The sequence below is a fragment of the Astyanax mexicanus genome, chromosome 13 (assembly GCF_023375975.1).
Source record: "Astyanax mexicanus isolate ESR-SI-001 chromosome 13, AstMex3_surface, whole genome shotgun sequence".
Classification (NCBI taxonomy): Eukaryota; Metazoa; Chordata; class Actinopteri; order Characiformes; family Acestrorhamphidae; genus Astyanax; species Astyanax mexicanus.
In genome coordinates this window covers 4,726,670-4,743,127 of record NC_064420.1, presented here as the reverse complement: position 1 = coordinate 4,743,127, position 16,458 = coordinate 4,726,670, and the positions used below count along the sequence as shown (strand labels likewise).

Below are 16,458 nucleotides of genomic sequence, written 5' to 3'. Positions count from 1 at the left end.
TATATATATATATATATATATATATATATATATATATGGTTTATTAGGATTAGTGGCTCTTTAAACCCCAGGCGATTTGGTTCCAAAGGTAAAATTTGTAATGTGTGATTATACTTAAAACAGATCATTTTACCTCCTACAACTTAAATCTGTTCATCTCAACAGGTGGGAACCATCCTTCACAACCTTCAGAGCAGACCAGAGAGCAAGAGGGGCTACATTTTATCTCGCACCGCTTCTCGCTTCCCATCTATCTCCCAGGTATTGATGAAAACCACAGAATAATCAACATAAACGGGTACAGCAGTTAAAAGTACTTACAACAACATTAACACTGTTAACAGCTAACCCTTTCAGTCCTGTATTATTTCCAAAATAGAATGGTAAGAATTAGGTTTCCTTTCCCTAAAGTGAAAGAAGGGATACAATATTGTGTTTAATGGTACCAAAATTAAGATTTTGCATGGATACATATCTACATCTGTGAAGCTCTTTTGCAGCTTTAATTTCTGTGTAACCTCTGAGGGTGGGTGTGTGACCCATTTTAGCTGAAAACTGTGGTCAAATATTCTGACCCATTTTGGTTAGCTGGTTAAGCTTAAAACAGTACCTAAAATTAAGTTTTTACAAAAATCAAACAAACTTTTACTTTTAAAAGATCAGCTTTTTTTTGCTTTTATGGTAAGTTTACATATTGCTTTATTACCCTTATTATTACTGATAATTAAAATTTGCTATGTTGTATGATTCCCCAATCTTATCTGGCCCATTTTACATAATGGCCCATTTTAGCTGACTCCACCCTACTGTTTATGCACCACACTAAAAAAAACTGATGGTTCAAACTTAGGTCAAATGTTTCCTATTTGAGCCTTCGCCATCTGGTTCACTCATTGATTTACCAAGCAATGACCTACTAAACAAAGCAGAGATCGCATAGCTTCACATTGCAGAATTCCACATGGATTTATTTATAAAAAAGCCTTCATGATTTTTTTTTTATATTATAAATTTATTTCTCTATATAGATTCGGTTCCTATACATCAGCTCACAGACACAGACTTGTGCTGATCGACATCACCCTAATAGTGATGAGAGGAAAGAGCGCCATCTACAGTACCCACCCAGAGAGAGCAAGGTCAATTGTCCTCTCTGAGTCTCTGACAGCTGAGGGCAAGCTGCATGACCGGGATTCGAACCAGCGATCTCCCAATCATAGTGGCAGAGCTTTAGACTGCTGGACCACTCGGCACCTACATTGAATGGGACTCAACAACAGCAACAACAGTATTGCTGTGGTATACTGTGTATCTCTACAGGGTTTTTCTTGTATGGATGCAGTGGAAACAGTGTTTAAAAACTCCAGCAGCACTGCCGCTCCGCTGTATTTGATCCACTCACTGTACCACCAGCACAACACACACACACTACTAACACCTTGCATTGCTCTCTTCCAGGCATACACTCCCTCTGCACATGAAGAGCAGCAGGACAGGAGCCTATCAATAACATGTTCTCCTGCAAGAGCTCCCTTCAACTCCTCCAATCAGAGGTTTAGATCAAACACGACTACACTGTTCATCACACCAGGGTGAGTTTCTGATTTTATCAAATTAAAAACCTCTGGAATATAATCAAGAGGAAGATGGATGATCACAAGCCATCAAACCAAGTTGATCTGCTTGAATTTTTGCATCAGGAGTAAAGCAGCATAAAGTTATCCAAAAGCAGTGTGTAAGACTGGTGGAGGAGAACATGATGCCAAGATGCATTAAAACTGTGATTAAAAACCAGGGTTATTAGATGTTGCTGTTTTTATATATTAAACTGCTCAGTTGATTTAAATATGATAACTGTCTCAGTCCAGGAACATATGCTCATGATACTCCACGCAATCAGAAAGTCTCCTGGCCCATGAAGTTCGGCTCACCAGACTGGACACAAGTGCCCCAACCTGAAAGGAAGGCAGCTAGAAAGGAGGTAAGCAAAATGTAGGGGTGAGCAATATGCTACAAGCTGTTCACTTGTGGTGAGAACATGATCTGGTCTCGATCCGACCCAACAATCAAATATACTTCTTTTTTAAAGAGCTAAATTGCTGATGAGGTGCAGTTTAATCTGATATATTAGCCAGATAATATATGAACTGCTATGAACAAGCGCAGTCTTGCTGCTGCTGCTCCATGCTGTTTACACACTGAGCACGTTCACTGCTCATATCTGCGGTACACATTTCATTAAAAACACTGTATTTAAAAGTGCATTTTTACATTTTCTTGATAAATAATAATAATAAAAAAAGATTGACACCAATAGTTAGTTCTTCTATGTCTTCTATAACTTTTATAACTAAATAACTAACTCACCATCACTGTGTAGTCTTGTCAATCATTAAAATGTACTTTTTGTGTACCGTAGAAGAAATGTTAAGTAAATTTTATCTTATTTTATTGTTTTTAATATACTTAATGTAGGTAATATTTATTCAAATATTTGTGATAAACTCTAGACATTTTACTTTATTTAATTTTAGAACACAAGGTGCACAATGGTTAGTAATATTTACTGATAAACATTTAGTCCCATTCAGTTGCTTAAGTTTTACTTATTTTGTATTAATGTTAACTCATTAATTTGTGTTATAATTATTAACCCAATCCAATGTTTTTTTTTTTTTCTTTCAATTAACTATGTAACTCATTTTTTCTCTGATTATTTGATTGGCCACAGCTTCTCTGTGACAAAGAGTTCATCAAACAGAGAAACCGAGTGGCGTACCTGCGCCTGTTCTACACTTGAAGCTGATGGACAGAAGCAGCAGAAGATATGGATTCAGGAATTAAGTGAATAAATAAACAGCCTAAAGCTATTCCTGTACTTCTGTTCTCTTTTTTGTCTCTTTTTCAAATGTTCTATTCATTTTCCAAAATATTCACATTATCAAAACCCTTCTAATCAGTGGACTATAATACAATCATTTAGGCTAAATAATGTGTTTAATGTGTTTATAGTTCAGATAGGGGATTTGAAGACCAGAAATCTCTAATGCTATATTCACATACCGTACTCATATTCTAAACTCTTCATTTCATTTTTATATCATTTATTATAATCTATTTTAGATTTCTATTTATTTTTAGCAAACCTAATAATGTTATTTTAGTTTAAACCTGTCTCTGTTTTATTCATTTTTTTAGGTGATTTTATTCACCTTATTTTAGCGATCTGTAGCAATCTTGCAGCTAGATTTAAGGCAGTCGGTGCTCAAAATATGCAAAAAAGCATTTACTAATTTTCTTACGTTTTACTCGTCATTCCCATTAAACCAAATCATTTCAGCTGCAATCAAGCACTTGTAAAAACTGGAATTTTGTTCCACTCTTCTTCTTCTTCTTCTTCTTCAGGACTGTCTGGTAAACAGCAGAAATACTGTATTTCTTTTTATCTATTACAGCAAGTTTTTCAGGCATTAAGGCAGCAAAGAGCCCCAGACCATCACACTACCACCACCATGTTTTACGTTTAGTATGATGTTATTTTTTCCATTATGCGTTTATGCGTTTTACACCACGTGTAATGGGCAAACACCTTCAAAAAGTTCCACTTTTGTCTCGTCAGCCAACAGAGTATTTTACCTAAGTCTTGGGGATAATCAAGATTTTTTTATTTTTTTTTTTTGACAAATATGAGACAAAACATTGTGTTCAATTTTTGTCAGCAGTCTTTTTTGCTTGAAACTCTCCCATGGAGACACATATATTTTTGCTATATGTGTATATTTAATACCCTTCAGCACTGCAGTATGTAGAAGCCATGCTGCATAATTAATGAATATTTGGATACCTTGCAAGTTACTAGCTCACTAAGTTCCAGTTGCTCAGACTTTGGTCAAGAATTCTGCTAAATTTAGCCTGACCCACTTTAAGACCTGCCTATTCTACGTCCAGAAGAGAGTGATGGGGGTGAAATGTAGCTTTCTATTGAATTTATGTTGTTCAGTATTATTTTTCTCTTCATTGTAGAAACAAAATGACATAATTTAATCTTAAATTTAAAACAGTATATCTGTGTGAAAAAAAAAACATTTATTTCTCTCATTCATTCATTCTGATGAGTGTCTTGACAAAAAAAAAAAAACCAAACCAACTATTATAATAATAATTATCACATATTCAATCATTTTAAGATCATTTCCACAGGCCTAAACTAAACATTTAAATCAGATCATCACTCAACTGCAACACTTCCCATTCTATCCAATATCCAGAGGCACAGTGTGACCCGTGAGCACCACAGTATCGTTATGTGGTGTTCATTTTTTCCGCCTCACTTTCGGCTTCTTCACTGGCCGCAGGTAGGGGTTGTCGATCATATTTTCTTCATTATTCTTCACTGTGGGCACCACACCACCAGGTGGCAGCACTGCGTTCTCCTTGTCTGCTCCTGTATCGTCCTGAATTGAGGGAAAACAGATCAGCATATTAGAAACATACATTTTCAAACATTGTGGATTGATTTCCCAGGCAAGATAGAGATTAAGATAAAAAAAATTATACTAATTTCCCTTCAATAGTAAAACTCCATTCAAAATTCTGGTTCTGATTTAAAACTGACACCATATGTTCAACTTCACTTAACTGTATATATCAATCACCAATACTCAGTATACAAACCTAGAAAATTTATTTTATCAGTCAAAAGTTTGTACACATCTTCTCATTCAATATTAAATACAAGAAAGCAATTAAGGGACACATATGGAATTTATGTAGTAAACAGTAAAAAAAAAAAAAAAGTTCTCCACATTAATCCCCTGATCTAAACCTGATGAACTGAGATGGTGATTTGAGGTGATTTAATTGGGATGAGCTGGAGCTTCACAGCGTGAAGGAAAAGCAGCAACTATTGTTCAGCACCTCCAGGAACTCCTTCCTTCAAGACGCTGAGAAAACTATTCCAGGTGACTCTCCCTCATGACCCAAGACACTATCCTCAAAGATAAATGTGCTATTAAGAAGAATCTAAAGAATCTATAAAACATATTCTGTTTTATTTAACACTTTTTGTTTTCTAACTAATTCTAATTCTGCATGTGTTTCTGATTTGCTTCAATATTGTGTTTAAAAAAAATAAATAAATAAAAAAAAAAGGAAAAAATCGTAATGAGAAGGGGTGTGTCCCAACTTTTGACTGGTACTACAAGTGTTCTGATTATAGAAAGAAAAACACTGAGACGTTTTTCTAATAGAGCATAAAATCAGATTTGAGCAATGTGGCTTGTAATGTGATTGTTGTCTTAAAAGTGCAGTTTTACAGTTAGCCAGCAAGTGGCGTAATTTGTATGCTTAATCCGTAAACATCCGTAAAACTCTATTCTGAGTAAAAGGGAAAACTCCCAGTCTTATATTTTATCCAGCAAGCTATTATAAACAAAATAACTGCTTATAACCTGTTTAACCAGCCGCAATTTCACCTTCCCAAACCCACATTCCAACAGAGCTTTAATCTCATCCCGTATGATTCACATATGCACCCTGCATTAAAGGAATAAATATTTTTAAAAAATGCACAAGAAAAGAAAAGTTGTAGGTGGTTCTCTTACATGAATGTTGTTGTTATGGTTGTTCTCGGTGTCTGTCTGGTCGTCCTGCTCAGACGAGTCCGTCTCCTCTAGTGCCTGCAGCTCCAGCTCAGACGGTAAGAGGGCGCTCAGGTACGGGATAGAGCTCGGCCGTGCTGCGATCACTGAGCGTGAGCAGAGAGAACACATTCACACACATGTTCCAGGCCTGTTCTTTACTAAAGTACAGTAAACAATTAATTACTCTAGCTTTCAATAGTTATTTAAACTGATTAATTCATGCATTCAAGCCTAAGCCGTGCTTTGTAAACCATTTTCTGTCCATCACCCCTCTTATCTCCACAAATAGACATCCAAAGTGCATTTTGTTACCTCAAAAATCTCTCAAACAAATGTATTTATTTATACCTTTTTATGTGTTAAACAAATTAATGGCTGCAAAAACGGATTGTGATCAGCAAGTACTGTTTATCTTGTTTTTATTGCGTAAAGCAAGTCAGCACTTCATGCTTCCCTCTGCTGACAACTTTTATGGAGATGCGGATTTCATTTTCCAGCAGGACTTGGAACACTGCCCACACTGCCAAAAGTACCAATTGGTCTTATATATTATATTTGCCTACCCACACAGAGAGAGAGCACAGCCAATTGTGGTCTCTCAGACTCTGGCTGCTGATGCAGAGCAGTTCCCACCTCACTGACAATTGCTCTTATGTTTGTGATGGATGTTAATGCTTACGTGGGAAGGCAGTGAGGTCATCCTTAAAAAGGCTTTGTGTTTCCCCAGTTTTGGCCATGAAGCGCGTCAGAGCTCTCTCAACGTCTCTCCTCTGAGAGGCTGCCTTCTCCCGCACCACCTGGTACTCAGACACTGGCTCACGGAACGTCTGAAAATCAGCAACAGCTATAAAAGTTCTGCTTCAAAAAATAAGCTTCTGTACTAAAGGTCACAAATAATAACAGTACCTACTACAATAAAAAAACATTGTAAGGTCTCAACTCATTAATAATTGACACTAGTATAAGATACTATTAAACATTACTGTTAAATGTTGCAAAAAGTCAATAAGAATGAATTGTTCCATTAGTTAAAGCATGTGTAATTATTATTATTGTCTTAGTTAGTGCTAATTAATAATAGTTGAGACATTTGTTGTGCTGTAGTAAGTACTGTTTTTTTATTGTACCCTTATTTTACCCTTATTTATTTACACTTTTCTGAAACTGGAATTTTAAGGCCACTGTCAAGCCACCCAAAACAACACACAGACACTATTTTCAGTAGTTGAAGTGTGTGTAGTAATCGTACTATATGCAGAAAAACGAGTATTTTCCTGGTTGTCAGTTGTTTTGCTCTTTTTAATTAAGCAGGAAAAAAACATTAGAAATGCAGATTATTGCCCCCCCCAGTTATATAATGCTAAAAAAACAAGCACATACATGACACAGTCCATACGAGTGTAAATGACTATTACTAGTCCATACTGTTTATCAATATTTGGCAACCCAGGAACAAATAAAAAAAACTAACATGTAAAACTCATGGACACTGTGAAGCCTTACTGGGGTTTTGATGTATGTATGAGGGTCTGGGAACTCTGGGAAGTGGCTGGGGATGTACGCTGGATGAGTGCGCTTCTGTCCAGCCACCAGAGACTTGGGGATGACTGGGGCATTGGTTACTGGAGCTGATAAAGAGAAAAAACAGATAAGATTTATAGTCAAAAGAGTCAAATTCAAGAGTCACATTTATATTCCTATCTTATTGGGCTGCAACCAAAGGTGTGAAATTTATTTACATTAATTACACTGTAGGTAGAAGTATAGATACTAGTGTTTAATATACTTCTGTAAAAGTTGAAAAATCAACTGTGTAAAAGTGTACACAAAAGTGCTGGTTTTAAAACTACTTACAGTATAAAAGTAAAAGTAATATAAGTGGGGAAAAATGCCATTAAGGACAAAAGCTTAGGGTCCTATAGTGCACTACCCGCTTGTAGTGCATTAATACTTGCAGCCCTAATACATAAAAATAAAGAAAACAAAGCAAGACACTTACGTGCAGTTATGACCATCCTCTGGGATCTTTTGGCATACACTGGAAGTGTGTCTACATTGAATCCTACAATTATTATAAGAAAGAAAATGATATTTTAATATTCTATATGTACAAACCACTGTCCAGACCACTGTAAAAAGCTTATTATGAATACAAACAAACATATGCCTAATATAAGCAAGCAACTATACAATAAACAGAACAAAATAATACAATAATTAAGAATGTATGGTGAATATCTCTGAATACTGAATCTGAGCTTTGCTTTTTCCCCTTTGTAACGTTTCTGAGAAAACCAGGGTGAAGGATGATGTGGCCTCCAGCCTGCAACCCTTCAGACAGTGGTTCTGTGTTGTAATTTCAGACTGACCTCTCGCTGGAGCAGAACAAGTCCAGCAGGAGGACAGATTTTTGGTTTCAGTTATTAGCAGACAGAGACATTTGACAGGCCCTGGCAGCCAACAAAACCCTGCATGATTGCAAGTAAGGATCTGTGCAGCACAAATTAACAACATCTTATGATCTTATGTAAGTCAATCAGTGCTTGTCTCTTCAAGCTTAATATAAACTATTAAAAAATGTACAAAAATAGGCCTGTGCTAATGAAAACTGCTGCAATTTTTCAAAAGATAAACAAAAAACACACAAAAATAATAAAATAAGACACGACAGTTCATTAACAAACAAAAAACAAAATGTCATGGGACAGAAACTAGTTATCCTGCCAACATGTGTTCTGCCATGTTTCATGGAAGCTAAATAATGCTACACTGATCTGTGGCATATGCATGTGGAGTCTCCTGCATTAAATTTGTATATTGTTTCTGTCCAATGAAAAACTAGTATCTCCAATCTACATTTTATAGGAAAAAAACTAAACCTTTTTCATTTTTAATGGAAGTCAACATAAAAAAAAGAGTTAATTTCAGGTCATTTTTAAGTATTTCTAATAATTCGTTCATCGATAAATTTTGGCACATTGTAAGCGACAATTTGTCTATTCAAATTATGTGGTAAACTAAAAACCGACAAAAATGGAGACTTTGCTTTTCATTGGATAGCGACGACATAATTAAAGTCACACGTCTGTTGGCATGTTTGACAATTTGAGCCAGACACTGCCAGTCATGATCATTCCCACCCACTCCTCTGTCCACTGTGTGTTTTGAATGTTTATATTTAACTAAGACTTAAGCTTACCCATTTCCACCAGTGTGATGACCACGTCTGACAGTGTGGGAGTGCTTCTCGCTGTATGCTCACAGCTCGCCTTTGCACAGCGGCCTACTTCAGTTATATCTTTAAAAAAAAAAAAAAAAAGGTTAAAAATCACACAAATTTAGTACAGAACTACAGTAATCCTTTAACTACATAAGAAGAGTCAAATGAAATGAAATGAAATGAAATGAAAAGAGAAAAAAAGACACCAACTCTGTACAGGGCAACACATGCTCAGTCATATCAGGCTGCAGTTTCTCAATATGAGGACTTATCTACTGGTTACGAAAGTTGGTGCTGCTTTTTTGTGTCAATTGACATCATACATCTACACATTTTGAACTCAATTACTGAAATAAAGTATCTTTTCGATGATATTCTGTTTTTTAGATGCACTAGTATATACCTAAAAATCAAAAATGTGAACAGAAAAAAAATTAAAGTAATTTTCAAAAAATAAAACAGATTTCACAGGGCCCTATATACTGTATGACAAGTCAATATTGTAATTATTGTGACAGATTGGTGTGACAGAAGAATTTGACTGGTAGTGGTATCCCTCCTGAGTTTACTTACAGCTCTGCATCATTTCTGTTAAAGTTTCCACCGCAGCTTTCTCTGCACTCTCGAAGCCACATTCTGTCAACAGAGAGCTGACCACCACCTGAAGAGTGCGCCTCCGAGCCAGGTAGTAGTTCTCTGCAGGGCTCGTGTTCGACTTGTTACCTCCTGACCGCTGCAATTAAGAAGAAATATAATAAGGAACAAATTAATTTGGATAAAGAAAATCCAATGCATACTGGTAGGTAATTGTAAAATAAACCTATATCTGTGATGATAAATTATATGTGGTTAAGACAGAGTGCATTTATTTTGTTTTATATAGTTTTCTTTACATCAAATATGTTTGACGGTGTGGTCTGCTCAATAACCAGCATGCCGGAATGGCCAGCCTTTAAACCACCTTTACCTCTAAAAAGACCAGTTTAAAACACCTGAAACCAGCTATGCAGTCATGTTGAAACAGGAAGGGGGCATCCCAAACTACAGCGAAGTTGTGATAATCCAAAATCTCAAAAAAAAAAAAAAAAAACCTGCATCTAATCTCCCCTCCACCAAACTTTATGCTTGGCGCCGTGCACTCCTGGCAACCGCCAAACCCAAACACATGCATTGAATTGTTCTAGAACCCAATGGCAACTGTTTTACACAACTGAATCTGATGCTCTGCACTGTCCTTGGTGATGTAAAGCTTGGATAGAGATGCTCAGCCATGGAAGCGGTTGATTGTGGAGAAAGTTGCTGACATTCCCAATCGCTTAAACTTGTTTTTGCAAATGAGGCTCCAATACCAACATCCGATACCCAGTCGGGTACAGTTATAGTTATAAATAGTTATAAAATCCATAGTTTTTCATGATTATAGTAACACTGTTAACAATTAGTCAGCACAATCGACGCCGTTGGTTATAAAAAATTGTTGATGCATCGTTAAGGTGTGATGAAGCGAGAGAAAGATGATGCCTTCAAGTTCACCAAGAAAATTCCTATTTACGAAGCTGGAAGTCGTAATTACGACTTGCCATGCGTTCCAGTGTTTTTTGGTCCGGTGAAAATGGACCTCATTGGGAAAATCCTTTTGTTTATACTCTCATATAAAAGTGGTATATTTTTCCCTACTCCAAGAGAATGAAGCAAATAACACGCATTAGGTGAGTGGTGTTTTTTTCCCATTAGAACTGTAATTCATAGCAGAATTTTACGTTTTAATTTTTTTTTTTTTAAACCTGTAAAACTTAAAACTTTTGCTTATAAGCTTCAAGTTTTGACTGTTTACTGTAGGAGCAGGGTTCATACTGGCAGCCACCATGCCCTCTAGTTACTGACAGGCCCCCAACCGGAACACTCTTTTCTAAAAATTCGAGTTTCCTACTGGTAAATATGAGTTTTTGGTGGTGTACATGTGCTCTCACTTCGTAAATACGATATAAAAGAGCACATGCACGCGAGCACATGCATGCGAGAGAGGAAGACACACACACATAGGCTGCGTCCAGAAACTTTTGCTACTCCTCCTCTCCTCCTCCTTTCCTACTCCTCCTCTCCTACCCCGGAAGAAGGTGGAGGAATCGAGGAGAGGAGAGGAGGAGGAGGAATGGAGGGAAGGAGCTGTAATTGGGGAAATGGGACAGCTGATCCCTTTTAGATAGGATGTTGACTACCGTTGAACTGAGCCAATCACAACGCTCACTTTCAGCACGTTTCAGAACATTACTATCACACACAGCCAAAAATTCAGATATTCCAATAAAATCCTGTTTACTCCCAGCCGCATCTCTGACCAGTGACTCTGGCAGCCCTGTCTGACCTCAGCCTTATGAGGGATTCAGTTTCCTCATCAGTCCCTAAGTTAAAATAAATAAGTAAATAAATGAATTAATTAAAATTATATATATATATATATATTATAAATAATATATGTTTTTATATGTATAACATGATACACATAGGGTCATAAATATAGTTTTACTGAGCATACAGTTTATCTAAACTATAAATTATATTACTGCTTTACTGGCTGTTTAATTAGATAAGGAACCTAGTTAATTAATATGTTTATGACGTATATTTGGGCGTTGCCTTCCCCATTTTCGCGTGCTCTGTGGGCGTGGATGCAGTGATGTCATTAAAAAATCCTTAAAAGTCTTCCGGAGTAGGATACACTGATGTACCCTCCGTTGGAAGCCTACTACAGGTGGATTTTAAGCGGCTTCTTTCGTCTCCAACGGTATTCGGACAGGCGGCAAGATGGCCTCACGAAATCAGTTTCCGGGTCACGGAGGAGAGGAGGAGGATCGGTAGGAAAAAGGAGACACTTTTGGGGTTTCTGGACGCAGCCCTTGTGAGAGAGTGACTAATCCTGAGCATCCTGATTGGCCTTTCTTCATGCTTAATTGACCAATGAGGTTTCAGTATGGGTGGGATTGCAGCACGTGAGAGAGCAGGAGAGAAAGAACGGAAAAGACGCGCAGAGAGTGTAAAAGCAGCACTAGTCTCCATTAAACACAAACAAACACATTTAACTCCACACTATACTCTACAGTTTGTGTTTACTAGTTCTGTTAACTGCAAAGTTAAAACAGTGGCTTCTATATTACCCGTGGTTTAAGTTAAATTACTGCAGAGAGCTGCTGAGGTAAGTTTAAACAAGCTTCACTCCTTCATTAACATTACTAACATTAGTTAAACTAATGTCAGCTGGCTAAATGCTAGAGAGAAACTGTAACTTACTCTGTCCACTCCAATAAAATTAAGTTATGTGTTACTGTAACTATAGACTATAACAATACAAAAATTATTATTTTTTTTTAGACAAACAATCATTTCAGGGAGAAATCTCCTTGTAAAAAAAAAACGAAGAAAAAAAACAGTTACAATTATCCTATAACTTAATATCCTGAAAATAACATACAGTCTGTGTAAATGTTTCCTATAATATATTTTATGATTTTTAGTTTCACACACTTACGTTAAACTATCAAAATGTACTGCAAAATTTCTCTTTGGGCCTAAATGTTTAGCGGTCCTCACCAGTAATAAGTTATATATGGAGGGCGTGACAAAAATAATCGACTACTTAACCAAATAATTCGACTAATTAACCAAATAATCGACAGCTTAGTCGACTACTAAATCAGTAATTAGTTACAGTCCTACTGTGGAATATTGAAGGTTAGTAATGAGGAAATTCACTGAACGCCTAAGAAAGACCCATTCTTTTACTAATTTTTGTAGAAGCAGTCTGCATGCTTATTCAGGAACACCTGAATTTGATTGGTAAATGAAAATTTTTGGCAGTATAGCGTATTTTAATCTCTTATATTTATCCCCTATTTAAAAGTTAGGTTAGCTAACGTTATCTAGGCTGTTTTCTTTATATAATAATTGTAATAATAAAGCGGGTAAAAAGCGAGTTACCTCTCCTGTCAGCATGTTGAAGCTCTTCTCTGTGGGTCTCGCCGCTCCTGAATGTGTTGTTTTTAAAAGCGTTAAATACAGCTAGTTAGCATTAGCAGCTCGCTGAGCCCCGTTAGCACACAGTAATAATTTAGCTTAGCCTAGCCTAGCTAGCCGGTTAGCCAGCGTTCTAGCAGGTAAATGCTCGGGTAAATTTCAGCCCAGCCTAGTCTTTAACCCCCCGCTGCCTCTAACCGCGCTATCCTCCATCTCTTTACTTACATATTAAACCATCAACACTAATATCTGCTCTAAAATCCAGCAGGCTAATCTATATAAACACTGAGTTTAGCGGAAAGCCTCGCAGCTCCTCCGTTAGGGTTGGCTGCCTGAATAATAAGATAATAAAAGTCCCGTTGAGCGTTTTAATAATATTCCAAAATAAAAGCCTTAAACATCAAGCACTGAAAACTTACGACATAAAATCCTATTAAAATATTTAGTTTTTAAAGTTTCTTAATAAGAAAACAATATTGGAAAAAGATTATAACTAATACATTTTTAAGGAAGTGCCATAGAAACGTATTTGACACGACATAAAATATAGCTATATCTAGCAATAATATTATTTTATTATATCATTCATTCTGTAGCTAACACTTGGTTCAACCTTATTATTATGTTAAATAACTCTGCTTTCATTAAGTAGCATTAAGTGCCTTCATTATTCATTAGGTTGATAATAATTTTGTTTTTGTTAACATTATATTAAACTAATACAGCCCTAAAAAGCCATTAAAACTCTCTATATATATTACTATAAATAGTATATATATATATATTTTGTTTTAATGTTATTTTGTTGTGATCAATGGTATTTTCTGATATACAAATGTACATAGTATTTTTGAGTATGTGTCATTATAATATGGTGGTTTTTTTTTTTTGGTTTTGTTTTTTTGCATAAATGCCCTCTCTCTCTCTCTCTCTCTCCTTGCATCCATTAATTTCTCTGATTTGTTGTTTCAGGATTGTTCCCGCTGTCGGCGCTAACCTCGGGAGAACTGCCTCTTGCAGCAGCCTGGGTGGCATTTCTCACAAGGTTAGTGACATTTCAGTTTGGACAGGCACTTAATTATTATTATTTTTTAAATTATAATATAATATGAGAAATTTACAGGAAAAATAGTAATGAGGAAGGCCGGGGGAAGAAGGGGTAAAATACGGTAGTTTCCCTAGCAAAACAGGAGAACTCAACCCTCAAAATTCAGTCCTTTTCACAACCTTTCCCTGAATTCCTAAACAAAGAAAAAAAGAAGGGACACACTTTCAGGAAACTATACTTTATTCATTGGCAGTCAGACTTAAGCACATTCTATAAAGACTTTAATACATCCTGTATAAATAACGAACGTTCACCCAGTAGAAAATCAATACATCATTACATCATCTGATACGTAACATTTGATAACATGGAGCTTCCGATACTTCCAGCAACTTGCGCTGCTCAGCAGCATTCAATCCCAACAGACACTTTCCGTTTCCTCTCCGTCAGGCATGCGTAAGAATCCCTCAGTGCAAAGGCAGAACTCGTCTCTGTTCCAGGCTAAGTGCATGAGTACGTGTAGCGGCGGAGTGTGTGCTGTTTATGAGGCGTGTGCTCTGAAGCTCATGCGCCGCTGCCTGAGCATGGGTAGTTCCTTAGCCTTGGCTTCCATCTCAGCATCCATGTCGTCTGGCTCGGGGATGGCGGTCTGGGCCTCCTGGGCCTTCTCCGTCACCGGGACCATCTCCTCCAGCTTCTCTAGGACGGGCTCGTCCTGCTCGGGGAAGAGCGAGCAGGCCACCTCCATCATCCCGCTGACCATGCCCAGAACGGCAAAGGTGCCACCCACCAGGTAAATCTTCATGGAGCCCTTGGAGGGCCCTGCACTCAGCATCTCCTTGGCGAATGGGATGATCTCATGCATGGTCTCCATGATGTTGTTTAAGGTTGAAATCTGTGTTGGAGTCTGTGAGGAGAGAGTGGAAAGAAAGTACTGAGGTAAGTACTGTGATTAAACATCCTGATCCTACTAACAAAATTATGCTTTTTAAACATTCCTCTAACGTTATAAATTATAGTTTGTGGGAATGATTTTTCCTAACATTGAGGGAACTATGAACAAGTCTTTGTAATATTTTTAAAACGTTCCATGAACATCACTGTGGATATGATTGGATATGACATTAGAGGAACTTTAAACAAGGTCTTGAAACATTTTTTGAATGTTCTTTGAAAGTTACTGTGTGAACAATTTTTTTAACATTTAAGGAAGTTTGAACAAGGTCCTGAAACGTTTTATATAATGTTTTCTCCTAACATTTGGGGGAATTTGAACATGGTCTTGTAATGTTTTTAGAACATTTCATGAACGTTATTGTGGGAACACATTTTCCTTACAGTTTGGATGATTTTTCCTAACATTTGGAAAACTTTAAACAAGGTGTTGAAAGGTTTTTAGAATGTTTAATGAAAAAAAGTTATTGTAACATTTTTAGAACATTCTATGAACGTTGGGGAAACTTTGATTAAGGTTTTGTAATGTTTTTGAAATTTTCCATTAAAGTAATTTGGGAATGTTTTCTTTTACCATTTGGGAAACTTTAAACTAGGTTTTGTTATGTTTTTTTAGAACCTTTTAAGCAACTATTTTTTCGAACAAGGTCTTATAACATTTTTTTAATGTTCCATGAATGTTGGGAGATCTCTTTTTTAAACTAGGTTTTGTAATGTTTTTGAAAGTTACTCTAGCAACAATTTTTTCACATGATCTCGTAACATTTTTAGAACATTTTATTAATGTTATTGTGAGAAAGTTGTAGTAACATTTCCAGTTAGATAATAATAAGGGCTGATAATATTAAGTGCATGCATGCATTTATTAAATATAGATAGCTAATCAATCAACAAGGTAAAGAATATCAAGTGTTAGAAATTAGAAAAACTAAAATGACCAAAGTAAAACAGTAAAATCATACTTACTTCCAAAACCTGTAGGTAGACCCTTCAGCTGATAACTCCTTATTCGTCTCTCTTCAGGAATTAGTAGGCGACTGACTAAAAGCTTCACTCCCTATTTAAGGACAGTGCTATCTGTTGCCACACCCACTAAATATGAATATGTATGAGCAAACCCTGCCAACATGCTTGTGCAAGTTCCTGTGTTGCAGTTTGTGCCAAGTCAGTAGAGAGAACTCTGCTCAAGCGTCCTCATCTCCTGATCACGTGACCAAAACACTGGATCTTCCTCACTGTACGTGAGTGATGTGGGCATGTGAGATAATTCAATGTTCCGTACTGAAGAACTTGATGAGTGTGTTTGTAGTCCACAGTTTTACAGCAGAGTTCAGGTTTTAAAAAGTAAATAAGTTATTTTCTGTTTACTTAACATGTTTCTTTAATAATCATAAAAATGAAAAACACAATAGAATGTCCCTATATTATTTTTTGTTTTTTTCTTATTCACAGGAAACTAAAATTTGATTGGCTGACTGACATTTAAAGATCTGTCAACACGTTCACCTACATTCATATAAGGAATAAGGAACTGGTGTATAAAAACAACATAATTACTATGAAAGGCTCTATTTCTAAATAAT

At 36.4% G+C, this 16,458-nt stretch overlaps 3 protein-coding genes across 4 annotated transcripts in view; 1 reads left to right on the top strand and 2 right to left on the bottom strand.

Moving 5' to 3' along the window:
* si:ch211-66i15.4 (uncharacterized protein LOC560315 homolog) overlaps positions 1-2,870 on the top strand; it is a 50,935-nt gene extending 48,065 nt beyond the window's left edge. For both annotated transcript variants that reach the window (XM_015608250.3, XM_007258791.4), the window contains 4 exons: positions 166-261; positions 1,459-1,592; positions 1,864-1,981; positions 2,732-2,870. In XM_015608250.3, the coding sequence (XP_015463736.1) occupies positions 166-261; positions 1,459-1,592; positions 1,864-1,981; positions 2,732-2,800 (417 nt within the window). In that variant the 3' untranslated portion in view covers positions 2,801-2,870. The remainder of the gene's footprint in view (positions 1-165; positions 262-1,458; positions 1,593-1,863; positions 1,982-2,731) is intronic.
* Positions 2,871-4,071: 1,201 nt separating this feature from the next.
* On the bottom strand, positions 4,072-13,217 carry taf8 (TAF8 RNA polymerase II, TATA box binding protein (TBP)-associated factor). The gene is made up of 8 exons (XM_007258788.3): positions 12,838-13,217; positions 9,436-9,595; positions 8,842-8,940; positions 7,642-7,704; positions 7,146-7,270; positions 6,322-6,469; positions 5,604-5,746; positions 4,072-4,454 (listed from the first exon to the last, which is right to left on the bottom strand). The coding sequence occupies exons 1-8, from the start codon at positions 12,850-12,852 to the stop codon at positions 4,314-4,316; spliced, it is 894 nt and encodes a 297-aa protein (XP_007258850.1). The 5' UTR covers positions 12,853-13,217; the 3' UTR covers positions 4,072-4,313.
* A 926-nt stretch (positions 13,218-14,143) lies between these two features.
* On the bottom strand, positions 14,144-14,795 carry g0s2 (G0/G1 switch 2). The gene has a single exon (XM_049462714.1). It carries the CDS (start codon positions 14,793-14,795, stop codon positions 14,463-14,465), a length of 333 nt encoding a protein of 110 aa, XP_049318671.1. The 3' UTR covers positions 14,144-14,462.
* Positions 14,796-16,458: the final 1,663 nt, after the last annotated feature.

What these genes read in the sequence shown, in the direction of transcription:
- taf8 (XM_007258788.3), bottom strand. An exon ending in CATCACACTGGTGGAAATGG is followed by an intron (nt 7,705 to 8,841) that starts GTAAGCTTAAGT and finishes TAATAATTGTAG; the next exon opens with GATTCAATGTAGACACACTT. An exon ending in TGACCTCACTGCCTTCCCAC is followed by an intron (nt 5,747 to 6,321) that starts GTAAGCATTAAC and finishes GCTCACGCTCAG; the next exon opens with TGATCGCAGCACGGCCGAGC.
- g0s2 (XM_049462714.1), bottom strand. Translation starts at nt 14,795, where the DNA reads ATGGAGACCATGCATGAGATCATCCCATTCGCCAAGGAGATGCTGAGT.